Source organism: Anser anser (assembly GCF_964211835.1).
Source record: "Anser anser genome assembly, chromosome: 16".
Lineage (NCBI taxonomy): Eukaryota > Metazoa > Chordata > Aves > Anseriformes > Anatidae > Anser > Anser anser.
In genome coordinates, this window is record NC_139737.1 from 16,337,011 (window position 1) to 16,350,612 (window position 13,602).

General features: G+C 49.4%; 2 protein-coding genes across 6 annotated transcripts in view; one reads left to right on the forward strand and one right to left on the reverse strand.

Annotated features, from left to right (window-relative positions):
• L3MBTL1 (L3MBTL histone methyl-lysine binding protein 1) overlaps window positions 1–4,367 on the forward strand; it is a 37,582-nt gene extending 33,215 nt beyond the window's left edge. For all 5 annotated transcript variants that reach the window (XM_083801863.1, XM_083801866.1, XM_083801867.1 and 2 more), the window contains exons 21-23: window positions 839–996; window positions 1,856–1,918; window positions 2,889–4,367. In XM_083801863.1, the coding sequence (XP_083657989.1) occupies window positions 839–996; window positions 1,856–1,918; window positions 2,889–3,023 (356 nt within the window). In that variant the 3' untranslated portion in view covers window positions 3,024–4,367. The remainder of the gene's footprint in view (window positions 1–838; window positions 997–1,855; window positions 1,919–2,888) is intronic.
• Window positions 4,368–7,910: 3,543 nt separating this feature from the next.
• On the reverse strand, window positions 7,911–9,179 carry LOC310882501 (uncharacterized protein; the record flags this gene model as incomplete). Its single annotated transcript, XM_083801359.1, has 2 exons — window positions 7,911–8,375; window positions 8,899–9,179. Coding segments are annotated over 2 exons (696 nt in total), but the record flags the coding sequence as incomplete, so codon positions are not given.
• Between the last annotated feature and the right edge of the window lie 4,423 nt (window positions 9,180–13,602).

The following is a 13,602-nucleotide window of genomic DNA, read 5'->3' on the forward strand; positions in this document are numbered from 1 at the left end:
AGGCTGTGTAGAGCTCATGATGTCAAAGCCAACCATCTGAGAAGGGATGTCCATGCCTCTTACCAGAGTTCTGCTGGGTCCCTTGTCACTTCTCTTGATTTATATCTGTGAATCTTTGAGTACTATAGCATAGGGAATTAGGACCCTCTCTCTGTGGCAGTGCATTTTCCTAGGCACTTTGTCTTATCCAGACCTGTGCCTTCATCCTATGGATGCTGTACCTCAGAACCTCAGTGTGAGGTGCCACATTACTGCTACAGTACAGAAACTGTTGATGAACAACAGTACTTGTTTGGCGTTTAGTTCTGATGATCAACATAAGACAGTAAATGACCCTCAGGTGGAAAGGTATCTCTTCTAGCCAGTATCAGTTTTACCATGGGCTGGCCTGGTGTTTACCCTAGTACTGGGATTGAATGAAGATCTCTTCTTGGAAGTCATCATTGGTGCACTGGAGCAGAGACAAGGGCTTAAAGCTTTGTTAAAAACCTGAAATGGGCTGAATGATAAGGGATGGCATTCTGGTGTGAAATTTGGCTTGGAAGTTTAGTACAGTATGGAAAACAGAGAGAAGGTGGTGAGAACAAGGCAAAGTCAAGCTTGTTGTTGCTAAACTTCTTCCCTTACCATCTGCAATCCCACCAAACTGAAGCCTTCGATGCATTACTCTCCTGTTAATTCGAGGGACAACCACTAGCTCTTGATAACTTGGACCCATGAGACCATCTGCTCCTAGCCCCAGGCCTGTCCTGAACAGAGTCCTCTCCAAAGCTTGTAGGGTGGGATGGGATGTTCTCATCGCTCTTCCTTGTGTCACACCTTGCATTTTTATTGCCAGCTATTTCTTCAGACAGTATGCACCAGTCGCTCTTCATGTCTGCCCTGTCTGCCCATCCTGACCGCTCTCTGTCACTCTGCTGGGAACAGCATTGCAAACTCCTGCCAGGGGTGGCTGGCATCACAGCAACCACAGTGGCCAAGTGGACCATCGATGAGGTAAGGCATGTTTGGAGGTTGTGTGCTGGCTTCTAAACCACTGGCATGACTGGGAACACTCAAGCTGGCTGTGCAATGCCATGGTACATGTACCAGGCACAGAAGGGCTTTAGTGGCCTCTTCCCTAGGCTATCAAGAAAGTGCCCCTTGTGGCATACAGTGTGGACAGCTGCCAGTCACCTGCCCTTAAGGCAGCTGCTGGGAGCACATGCACAACTACCAGATTCTAGCTTGACTTGGATGTGACATTAGCAGGGCAGGCAGGTGAAGGTAAACAGCAGTCTCTTCATTTAGCATGATGCAGTTTTACAAAGAAGTCAGTTTCATCTTCTCTAAGTAAAACAACAATGCAAAACTGTAGACTGCAAATAAGGAGTCACTTTCCTGTGTCTCCTCTGAAGAAATCTTTACATCTGATTTTTCCTTGTCACCTTCATTCACTTTCTTTGGCATCTGTAACAGCTATTCTTGAGGCCTGTGTAGCTGGCCTCTGGCATTGGAGAGGCAGCCCCAGCAGACAGCCCTGCCTGATTTCCATTTTAACCTTCTGTGTGCACCACTCCTGCCCCAGCCCCTCTGCTGGAATCATCTTGCTGTGCTAAAGATGACTTACTGGAGATAAAACGGCTGTAGCATTTGCTACTCTGGGGCTGGAGAAGGCTGACTGACACCCGTGCCTTGCTCCAAGAGGGATCTCTAGGCATGGGAGAGTGCTGCAACTGCAGCACTTTGCCCTAACAGGCACATGTTACCTTACAGGAGCCAAAAATGCTTCTGTGGAAATGAGGATGTGGGCTTGTAGGGTGTCTGCAGCCAGAAACATTGCTTCCATCTTGACATTTCACTCTGTTTGTTCCAGGTTTTTAGCTTTGTTCAGACTCTGACGGGTTGCGAGGACCAAGCCAAACTCTTCAAGGATGAGGTGAGAAGGGCTGGAGGATGAGTGAAGGCAGCCAAGGACAGCTGTTTGCCAACAGGGGAGGGAAGAACTGGCCAGTGCTGTTTCCTTCAGCAGCTCTGCCACTAGATGCTTAGAGCATGTCCCCCACCTGGCAGTGATTCCCATGCTGCATTCCAGTGTGTAGCTGTCTGCTTGTGCAGAGGGTAGCAGAAGGGAGATTCTGACCCCTAACTCGTGCTGCCGTGTTCTGTGCTGCGTGGGTGAGGGATGAACCCTCTGAGGAGGCTGGGATGGGGTAGTAGGGAGCATGGTGCTGCAGTCTCGGTAGCATCATTGCCTCCTGAGGGAAACTGCTTAATCCACATCCATTCATCTTCCCCCTCCTGCATCCTCTCACCAACACATCAGTTTGGAAACACTGCTGTCCATCAAGGAGGTTCATGGTTTTTAGACCCCTCTGTGGACAGACACGCAAAGGGAACGACTTTCTAGCATGTGCAATACACCCAGGGCAGGCTGATCACAGACACGCTGGGTACAGCAAGTGTTCCAGCCTGTTAATAAACGGCCCCTGTGCTTTAAGGGTGCTCAGCATGCAAAGCCAAGCTGGGGCAGCCTCCATCCATGCTGGTGCCTGGAGCAGGGAATGGCTTGGTGTTTGCCCAGAGTGGCTTGCCTGTTGGCTGTCCTGTTCCCAGAGCCTGGGCCAACTCCAATGGGACCGCCTGGGCCAGCCCCTGGATAGGCCTTTCCCTATCCCTGCCCCGATTCCGGGTGCATGAGTTCCCAGCTCTGGCTTATCTGGGGCAGTGTGGGAGCACCGTGGGTGGCCCCTGCCTTGCTCCATGTGAACAGGAATGCTGCTGTGGCAGCCCAGCAAGGGCTGTGAATGTAGCTGTGCATGTCCCCAGTGAGTAACTGAGCTGTCTGTCTCTGGGAGGTCACAGCCTGGGTTGTTGGTGAATGCCTCTGTCCCTGCTCTCCTCTCCAGATGATTGATGGCGAAGCATTCCTCTTGCTGACTCAGGCTGACATCGTCAAGATTATGAGTGTTAAGCTGGGCCCAGCACTCAAGATCTACAATGCCATCCTCATGTTCAAGAACGCTGATGACACCTTAAAGTGACTTTTCTTGGCCCCGTTGGGACCATCCTTCAGCACTGGTGCTGCCAATCTGTCTGGCCAGGACAGAGATTCCCCCGACCGCCCACAGCTTGTCGTGTCCTGCAGCATCTCTGCTCTCCCACCAGTCCATCTCCTGTCCTCTCCCTCACTCTCTCTCCACGCTGCCTCTCTGCTCCAGCGCTGGGTACAGGCTGACCACGAGCCTTGGGGGTGGCTACACAGGCAGCAGGTGGATGTGGGACTAGCCTGCGTCAGTGCGAAAGCTGCCCCGATGTCCTGCTATGACTGCACCTATTCGGGTGTGTTCAGGGATGGCGGAGCAGTGCAGAGGTTGTAGCAGCTGGGCACTGGCACCACAGCTTAAGCCACCGAGATAAGGGTACATACTCACAGGCTGGTCTTGCCTTTGCTCAGCAGCTGAGGGAGATTTTTTTTTTTTCTCAGTATGTTCCTCTCAGAGGGCTTGGATGCTCCCAAGGAGCTTCTGCTCACTTTGCCTTTTCCTATCTGAAATCTTGTGACTCGAGACTAGATGATAACTTTGCTTTGCCCCTTCACCGCACTGGGAACCAGCGGCCCATCTTTCCCCCACTGGGAGCAGTGTTTCCTGGCTGCAGCTCTGCCCATGACCAGCATCTCTGTTTTATTCCTCTTTACTGTAATGCCGCAAATCCATGGGGTCAGAGCTGGGTGGGTGCAGAACAAGCTCCATTTCCACTTGCACTTCAGGCTGTCTTCGACAACATGTCTCTGGGAGAAACAATGCTTGGTTAGTTTTTTCCCTCCTGCAGCAATTAAAAAATCTTCTGTGAAGGAGAGTCAGGCCTGCTTTGGCCCATTTGGGGCCTTGGCGAACCTGATCTCGTGGGTGGCATCCCTGCCTATGGCAGGGGGTATGGAGTTAGATGAGCTTTAAAGGTCCCTTCCAACCCGAGCCATTCTGTGATTCTGTGATTAGGAGCAAGGCCCTTTCTAGAGTTGAGACCGCTGCCAAGGGCAAAAAGTATCTGTAGGCAGAATCAGGGCTTGGTTCCTAAAGCATTCCTGACTTGACTGACTTGATCCTGTCAAGCTGCCTTCTCCCCCTTTTTTGCCCTTGAGAGGCCCTCAGGCTTTCTTGTGTGAAGAGCAGGATCCTCTGCTGTCTTCTAGATACCTTCCCTTCAAACCAAAAGAAAGCCAGCAGCTAACTGTTTTTCCTTCCTTCCTTCCTTCCTTCCTTCCTTCCTTCCTTCCTTCCTTCCTTCCTTCCTTCCTTCCTTCCTTCCTTCCTTCCTTCCTTCCTTCCTTCCTTCCTTCCTTCCTTCCTTCCTTCCTTCCTTTCTTCCTTTCTTCCTTCCTTCCTTCCTTCCTTCCTTCCTTCCTTCCTTCCTTCCTTCCTTCCTTCCTTCCTTCCTTCCTTCCTTCCTTCCTTCCTTCCTTCCTTCCTTCCTCCCTTCCTCCCTTCCTCCCTTCCTCCCTTCCTCCCTCCCTCCCTCCCTTCCTCCCTTCCTCCCTTCCTCCCTTCCTCCCTCCCTTCCTCCCTTCCTCCCTTCCTCCCTTCCTCCCTTCCTCCCTTCCTCCCTTCCTTCCTTCCTTCCTTCCTTCCTTCCTTCCTTCCTTCCTTCCTTCCTTCCTTCCTTCCTTCCTTCCTTCCTTCCTTCCTTCCTTCCTTCCTTCCTTCCTTCCTTCTGTCCTTTTAGTAACATGCCACCTTTCCAACAAGGGTGCAAGCACTTTGGAAATGCCCACGTAACTCTCCCTTGCAATGGAGAAGGTTCCTGGCGCAGTCAGATATTCCGTGTGTTCCCAGGTACCAGGGATGAGCCCTGTAGCACCCACACTGCACTTGCTGTACTTTGTCATCCTGCGGGTGCTGCTGGAGCAGTGGTATGGCAGTGCAGTGCTGGAGGGCAGCCACCCAACCCAAGGGCTCTCCATAGTGTGCAGTGATGTTATCCAAGTCCCACATCCACTTTCTTTCTCATTCCCAAGAATGACATGCCAGAGCAAAACATTTTTTCCCCTTTTCCAGTGTCCAAAGACAGAGATTAAGGGTCTTGGTAAGTGCCCTAGCAATGTCTCTTGGAGCAGAACTGCCTTGGAAGCCACTGTTACACTTGGGTCAATCTGTTCTAGGATTCCCATGGAAATGTAGCATTTTGACTCTTTGTTACTGAATATTTGGGGTCACATTTGACCTGCTCTTGAAATGCCTGCTGCTTGCTCTTTATGCAGGACTTGAAACTGGTCCGTGTATTTATTTTGTCAATGCTTGGGTTTGAGTTAGCTCTCCCTCTCCTTTCCCTTTTCACTTTCTTTCACCTTTTCAAGCATTGTGGTGTGGCCAGCTGTGGAGAGAGGGTGAGTAGGAAAGAAAAACTGGGTCCCACAGTTACTCCTAGTCACCTTTGATTCATAGTAAATGGTCCTGAAGGTGGTCTCTTCAGCTAATGGGGAGTGTCTTCCTGGGCCACTGCGTGCTAGGGGAGAGGAGGAGCAGGCCTAGGACCTTCAGCTGTGGGACTCTTCAGGCAAGCCCTGCTGAGACATCTTCAGGTGTGATCTGGAATGGTTCCTGCTTGGCTCTTGTTACCCTTGCATAGGATGTGATTATTGGGCTTGTAAGGAAACAACTTATGAACATCCTGTTCTCGTCTACTCCCTTCCCTTATGGAAAGCCATTCCCCCTGCTGGAGAAGGGACTAAGCAGTGTCACTGGGTGCTAGGAGAGGAGTGTCAGATTAGAAACCGGTGTGAGTGATGGAGTGCCTTGTTTCTCACAGGGCTGCCCTGGGAAGCAGAGGTAGTGGTGAGTTCAGAAGATCCCTGCTGAAGGGGAAGGGGAGCCGTAAAGCTTTCAAGACCAGGCACAGCCAATGCCATCAGCTCTTGCTCTGTTGCATGTGGTTGAGCCATGCTCTGCCTGGGCAGCAGGCAAACAGGCAGAGGTGTGTGCTCTATACTGTGCTAGCCTTCAGCATCAGCAGGAAGCTATGCCAATGGCATAATGCCACACCTGGGCTCTTCTGACCTCCCTCTAAGCAAGCAGCCCCAAACCGGACAGGACTGCAGAGGTGCTTTACCTTGGCTGTGAGGTCTGGCTGCAGAGCTGGATCCCAGCCTCTGCAGGATCTGAGTTCTGCCCAGGGAGCAGCTGTGAGGAAAACCAGCCCCGCTTGAAAGGGGAGGGTCTCTGCTGTACACACTTGCCTGCTGCTTGAACACCAGTTCTTCAGCCTCTTAGGCTGTCTCTCAGCCCTTTGGGTACAAATCTTCTGGGTTGTTTTAGGTGAAGGAGTTATAGGGTTTGTAGATGGTCAAGGGCTATTTGCTGTTAAATCTTATAAGGCATTTTGTTTCCTTTAAAAAGGAAACCAAACCCAAAGTATTGTGTGTACATGTGGATGGGTGTTTGTGGGTACCAGTGTGGAAAAAAAAAAAAAAAAATCACAATATCATGTCCTCCACTGTTGGTGTGATGCTGTTTTATTGTGATGGTCTCTGAAGCCATGGAGGTGGCAGACCCCTGGCCCAGGGTCTCAGGCAACACATTCTCCATGAGCAGAAGTTGTCTCTGGTCCCAAGAAGGAAGCCAGGAGAAGGAAGGTTCGCTTGCACCCCTGGCCTTGGCAAGTCCTCTGTCTTCACAGAGCATTGACCAAGAGGCCCTCTTTAGGGAGCATCAAGGGCAGCTGTGACCAAGGCAGAAAGACCAAAGTTTCCTTTCCTGTTCACCCAATGAGACTCCTTGCAGGAACATCCACTGCTGTGTCACCGAGAAGCTGGAGTCAACACAGGGACTGAATTGGGCCCACAGGTCTGGGGCCTTCCTGAGAGCTGTGACGACAGCGAAAGCTTCTAAGTCAATGAAGGGTTTTTGAAGTCAAATGTATTTGTGAGTAGAGGCTCCCCACGCCTGTGCTCCCGTCGTTCCTGTTCCTGCTGGAGCCATGTGGGATGTCCCACCAAACACTGGCTTCGGGCACAAGGCATCTTCTGGGGTGGCAGTTCCACAGGTGGCTCTGGGTGCGTGGGGACTGTTAGAGTCTCTTGAGAAGGGATTTTTTTTTCCTTGTGGAAACACGCAGTGTAATGGTGCGAGGCTGAGGTCTCCATTTCTGAAAGCAGCCAGCCTGAAGCTCAGCAAGGAGGGTGACAGTTTTCTGTCTTGCCAGAGACCAAGTTTGTCTGGGTGTGTTTATGGCTTAGGGCAGCTGCCTCCTGCAGAGGCAGTCGGGGGACTTGAGTGCAATGAAAGGAGTTGGAGAAGAGGAGGGAGCCTTGAGAGAAACACAACTTGGATGCTTCTGCTCTTCTGTTCCTCAGTCCTCAACCTCTTTGGGGTGACCCCTTGGTGCACAGGAGAGGGAAATAGCCGAGCGTTGCAGCACAGCTCTGTCCCTCCAATCCACCCCTTCCTTCTTGGGAGGAGAAAAAGAGGGGTATGTTTTGGAAAGAGCGTGATTATGATAAAGCCTTTTTGCACTTTCATTCATTTTGCACTCGTTTTTATTTTTATTTTTATTTTTCAGCATTTTTGATATTTGCACCTCCCCTTTTTGTGTTTTCATAGCAAAAATACTTTTGTTGTAGCCAGTGAAGCTATCCCAAACTTTGTGTCCTGAGTATACAGAAGTTTAAAGGTCTTATATATATAAATTTATAACTGTATAAAAATAAATTTATATATATAGATCACGATGTGATGTGTTTTGTCAGTGTTTTAAAATAATAAATGAATGTGAGCAATGGAAGTCAGCACAGCTGGAGACTGCTTATTAAGACACATCCCAGGACGCCCCCACCTCCTGCCGTTGGGGCACCCCGGCCCCTGCCCATCCCACGGGAGGCAGCGGGATGGGGAGGGGGCTGATTTATTTACTTCAACATAAAGAACTTGAAGGGAAATCCTAGTATCAATCCTAGCGGTACTGGCCCTAGCTGGGAGGACACCAGTTAAAAGGGTCTCTCTGTGCTGGGTGCACACTGGCCCATCCACCCCAGGCGGCCTCTCCTTGAGGTTCGGGGGGAATGTGTCCCACCCCGGGGTGGGGGCAGCTGTCCTGGGGTGTGCCTGTGGCCCTGCACAGCCTCAGTCACAACCAGCCCCAGCAGGATCAGGACCGCATCTCCCAGGGCCAGGTGAGCTGGGTGTAAGCTACAGAGCGCAGGGAGGCACTGGCACTGGGGTCCCCGTGAAAAAAGGGGGGCCTCTGGGAGGAGCCAGGGGAGTTCCCAGAGCAAAGGACTCCCACGGAGGCAACAGGGGACCAAAGAGGACAAAAGGGATACGCAAGGGGCTCCCAGGGCAAACAGATGTGGACAATGGGACGTGCTGGGGAACTCCTGTGCTAAAGAGGGATAAAAAGTTTACAGGGAACAAAGGGAACCCCCAAGGGCTCCTATCTGCCTCCACTTCCCATGGCCCTGCTTGCTGGGAAATCCTCCTACTCACAGTTTCTGACCTGCCACCCAACCCAGTGTGCCCTGGCACTGAGGGCGAGGAAGATGCCAGGAACGTGGAACTGGCCCTCAGCCAGATGCTGCTGGACTGTGCCGAGGTGTATGACCATGCCAGGGATGGTAGGTGCCTCCATGCTGCCTCATCACATGCGCTGGCACAAAGGTGGCCACACTGCCTCCTGGCTCTACAACCCCTACCAGCTCCCAGTCCCTCCAGAAGTAAAACTGAATGCTCTGGATGTGGTGGTTTCACTCAGGTGGGCAGCTGAGCTCCACCACAGCTGCTCTCTCACTCCCCCTCCTCAAAGGAAAAGGGGAAGAAAATACGATGACAAAGGCTCAAGGGTTGAGATAAGGATGGGGAAATCACTCAACAATTATAATCACAGGCAAAACAGACTCAATATAGGGAGATTAGCGAAACTTATTGCCTATTGCTAACACACCTCCTGGGTCTGACCTGCTGGGGGTCAGATTTATTCCCATAGCAGCAGGCATAGGCACCCCCATCTTCTTGGGCTACCTGGGTGACGGTGAACATTGCCACATCCACAGCCAGCTGGGCTCTCTGCTTGACACTGATGTTCCCAGATGTGTACAGCAGCATGACTGCCCTGTGGCATTGACACTTGCCATGGTTGTGTCCCAGGATGGCTCCATCGCATGGTGTCACAGAGATGGAGGGGCTGGGGAGCTGTGACACAGGCACAGGTAGCAGCCATCAGAGCTGGATCAGCCCACACAGCCCCTCCGGCCCAACACCAAACCCTTTTCCTGACACCCACCCTGCACCTGGTGGCCCAGCAACATAAGGACACCCTTGTGGCCCTTGCCACATAAACCTGGGGCAGCTGGGTCGTCACTGGCCCATAAAGTATCAGGGCTTAAATTAACTAATGAAACTCTAAAGGTGACAGGGGTAGCAGGGACTGGAATAACAGTGCTATTCTGTGGGGACACCATGCTGAGACTAGGGGATTAAAAAATCACAGGGCAATTATTGTACGTACCCAAGGCAGGGACTAACTTGTTGGGAAGGGATTTGATTATGAGATTGGGCATTGGAATAGTAAGTTTTTAGACTAGAATAATAGTGTTATTAACGGAGTGCTCTCGGACCTTGAGAGCAAAGATATATTTGCCTTTGAGTGGAAAGACCCTGAAATGGGGTGGAGACAACAATACAAATGGACAGTTTTACCTCCAGGGTTTACAGAGTCACTGAACTTATTTGGGCAATTTCTAGAACAGATTTTGGAGCAATTCCAGCCTCTGGAGGGGGTGTATATGTTACAATATGTAGGGGATCTTTTATTGTCAGAACAGGAGACAACAGTTGTGAAGGAAGCCAATAACAAACCATTACACTTTCTGGGAAAAGAGGGCTTGAGAGTATTGAAAAATAAATTACAATATGTGGAAAAAGAAGACAAGTATTTAGGGCATCTAAGTGTCTGAGGGAAAATGAATAATAAATCCAGAGAGGTTTCAGGAAATTGTTGAGCTACCCCTACCCTAAAACTAAGAAAGAACTAAGAAAGTTTTGGGGGTTAATGGGATATTGTCGATTATGGATAGAAGCATATGTTCAGAAAACAAAAGGGTTGTATCTTAAATTATTAGAGGGGGAGCCTTATATACATGAATGGACAGAAGAGGAAAAGGAGTTAATAGAAAAATTGAAGCAGAGCTTAATGAGAGCACCAGTCTTAGCAGTTCCCACATTAAAGAAGCCTTTTTAATCTCTTCGCTACCGTGGATCGGGGAGCAGCATTGGGAGTATTGACCCAGGAGTGGGGGATAAGCAGCAACCAGGGGCTTATTTGTTTAAACTGCTGGGCCCAGTTTCCAGAGGATGGCCTGAATGCGTTCAAGCTGTAGCAGCAACTGCTAGTCTGGTGGAAGAAAGCAGGAAATTAACCTTTGGGGTTAATTAAGAGTCAAAGGGAATCACAGAATGCCAGTATCACAGAGTTTCATTAGCATCCCAGAGTGTCACAGTGCCATAAAGTTGTGACGATTGTCATAGAGAGCCTTGGAGAGCCCAAAAGAGACATAGAGCATCACAGTGATATGGGTTGTCATAGGTTCTTATAGATGTTCACAGAGTCAATCATATGTGTCTTAGTGAGTCAGTCACGGTGTGATAAAGTGGCAAACCATTGCAGAGTGTCAGCGATTGTAATAGACACATAGACTGCCACAGTCACAGTCTCAACATGTGGTAGAGACTCACAGTGTCCTCAAGTGTCTCAGAGTGACATAGTTATCAAGCGTCACAGACACATAGGAGGTTATAGAATGTCACAGTCTCACAGAGGAATACTGCCAAAGATTCTTGGATTCAAACAGCTTCATAGTGTCATAGTGTCGTGTCAGAGATTTTCACAGCACATTACAGTGTGATAGAAGATAACAGTGTCACACAGTATCATAAGTCACAGTGTCATAGTGTCACAGAGTGTCACAGAGCCTTCTAAGGTGTCCTTGGGATTCTTATACTGTCACAGAGAGCCACAGAGAACCATGGAGTGTTACTGAGCGTCCTCAAGAGTTATCAAGTGTTGCAGAGCAACCTAGAGCATCACAGAGTGATTTTCAGTGTCTTTGAAAGTTCAAGAATCATTGACTATCCTTGTGTCCTGGAGAGTCTTCGAGGGTAACAGAGGGCCAAAGAGGCCCACAGTGGCCCAAAGAGTGCCAAAGAGGTTCATTGACCAGTTAGAGCGAGTCCAGAGGAAGGCTACAAAGATGATCAGAGGGCTGGAGCACCTCTCCTATGGAGAAAGGCTGAGAGAGCTGGGGCTGTTCAGCCTGGAGAAGTTCTTATAAGAAGGAGGGTTCTTATAAAAAGATGAAAAGATAAAGAGATAAAAAGATGGAGAAGGACTCTCTACTCATGTAGATAATGATAGGACAAGGGGGAGTGGTTTTAAACTAGAAGAGGGGAGATTTAGACTAGAGGTTAGGAGGAAATTCTTCACTCAGAGGGTGGTGAGGCACTGGAACAGGTTGCCCAGAGAAGCTGTGGATGCCCCATCCCTGGAGGAGTTCAAGGCCAGGTTGGATGAGGCCCTGGGCAACCTGATCTAGCAGGTGGCATCCCTATGGCAACGGGTTGGAACTAGATGGGATTTGGGGTCCCTTCCAACCCAAACCATGCTGTGATTCTATGACTGAACATATTCTGAGAAATCAGCACTCAGGATGTAAATTCTCTATGACTGAATGGATGTAAATTCTCTATGACTGAACCATGCTGTGATTCTATGACTGAACTTGTACCCAGGTAAAAGACACGGGGGAAAGTGTTTTAATTGTTGTCTTTGTTTGTCACCATCCAAATCTGTTTTAATTGACAATAAATTTAAATCGGTTTTCCCCAGGTTAAGGCTGTGTTGTGTGTCAGGTTCACTGGCATTTATCTCCTTGTCTTTATCTTGACCTGCGATTTTTTTCACCTTGTGTTCTCCAAGTGTTTCTGAGGAGGGGGAGTGACAGGTTGACTGGGTGGGTTTCTGGCAGCTAGCCAAGGCCAACACACCATCTGTGTTATGAGTGCACGTTTGTGAGGCTACCATTGCTGGTAGGGCACCCAAGGAGTGCCTCCCTTAGCTCTCTGCAGGCTTTCTCCTCATCCTTCCCTCACAACACTGGGGTTTCATTAGCAATAGGAGCTGCTGTTGTGCAGCTGGGCCTGGCTGTTTCTGAGCTGGTCCATGCATCCTTGGAGCAGGTGGGACAGGTCACAGCAGCAGATACAGATGGGGAGGGGGGTGGTGAACATGCTCTCCTAAGTAACGTGATTTAAAAGAACCTCATGAGGTTTTAAGTTATGCACATTTCTCCATTTCTCCTAACTGGAGATTGTCCTTGTTTAAACCATTTAGAAAATCAGCCAAGCCATTTTCACTGTGCTCAGGGGAGAAGGAGGAGTTTCTCAGGCTGTTGTCTTCCAGCTCTTCTTCCTTCTCTGCCCCTGTGAGTCAGTGGGCACATAAGACCTGCTGCTGTCAGCATTTTTACAACTTTGGTTCTGGGTGAATGGCTCAGTCTCATGGTGACGGAATCACTCCAAATGTCCCCATACCACTCATGCCAGTTTTTATGTTTTCTAGATGTTTTCCCATTTTCAAACTCATGCTCGGGATGTTACATTAACACCTCAGATTTCCACTTTCTAGCCTTTTGTTCTACTCTCACATCTGTAACTCACTCTAGTTGGGCAGAATGCTACTGGTTTAGTGGAGCTTGAGACACCCAGAACTCTACTTGCATGCATTGTTTCCTGTGACCCCTTTGCCTCGTACTCTCACACCTTTTGGCAAAGAAACATCCCTATTGCATGGTGTCCTGTCTTTTTTTTTTTTTAAAACCATATGGCAGCCACCACTTTCACAGCTTTATGAAGTCCTTTCTGAGTTTTCCTATTTTTTAAGCTCATGTGGATTGTATTTTTCCATTACTCGATATGGCCATAGCTCATCAACTCAGGGTATTATTTGTTAAACAAGAACAGGGGTTCCCCGGGTTGTAACTCTCAGCATTATAGGTTGTGATTGTACAAGAAGGCAGTGTGTTGCCTACCAAATCATCAGCTGCAGTCTACATTGTTAGCAGTCACCACATCATCTGTACCAATCCTATGGGTGGGTTTGCTCATGGGTCAAAGGTAACATTCAGAAGATTGCAGCACTGGGTTTTATCTTAAAATGTTGTACTAATGATGGTCTAGTGCAAAGACTCACACCAGCGTGTTAATCTAGAGATGGAACAGACATTAAGACACACATCTGTGATAAGGCAGATGACATAAAAGGGGACTGAAAGCGTCCTCTGAAACTGTCATGATCATCTCTGGGTTTTCACCCCCCTTTCATATCATGAGCAAACCAACCAGCATGTATCTTTGCTTGCTGGGTGCCTTACCCCAGCCTCACACTGCCTCCAGAGAAAATTCTCCTTCCTCCTACCCTGATGGTTTGCTAATTTTCTGTCAGCCAGCACCTGCAGAGCTCTGTGCTGCAAACTCTGCCTTGGCTCATTGACTCAGCTCTGGGTCAGGCTGGCTGGCTAGGCCTGTTCTGGTCAGCCCTTTAGCCAGTCTCTCATGAGGAACATTATTCACTATTCAA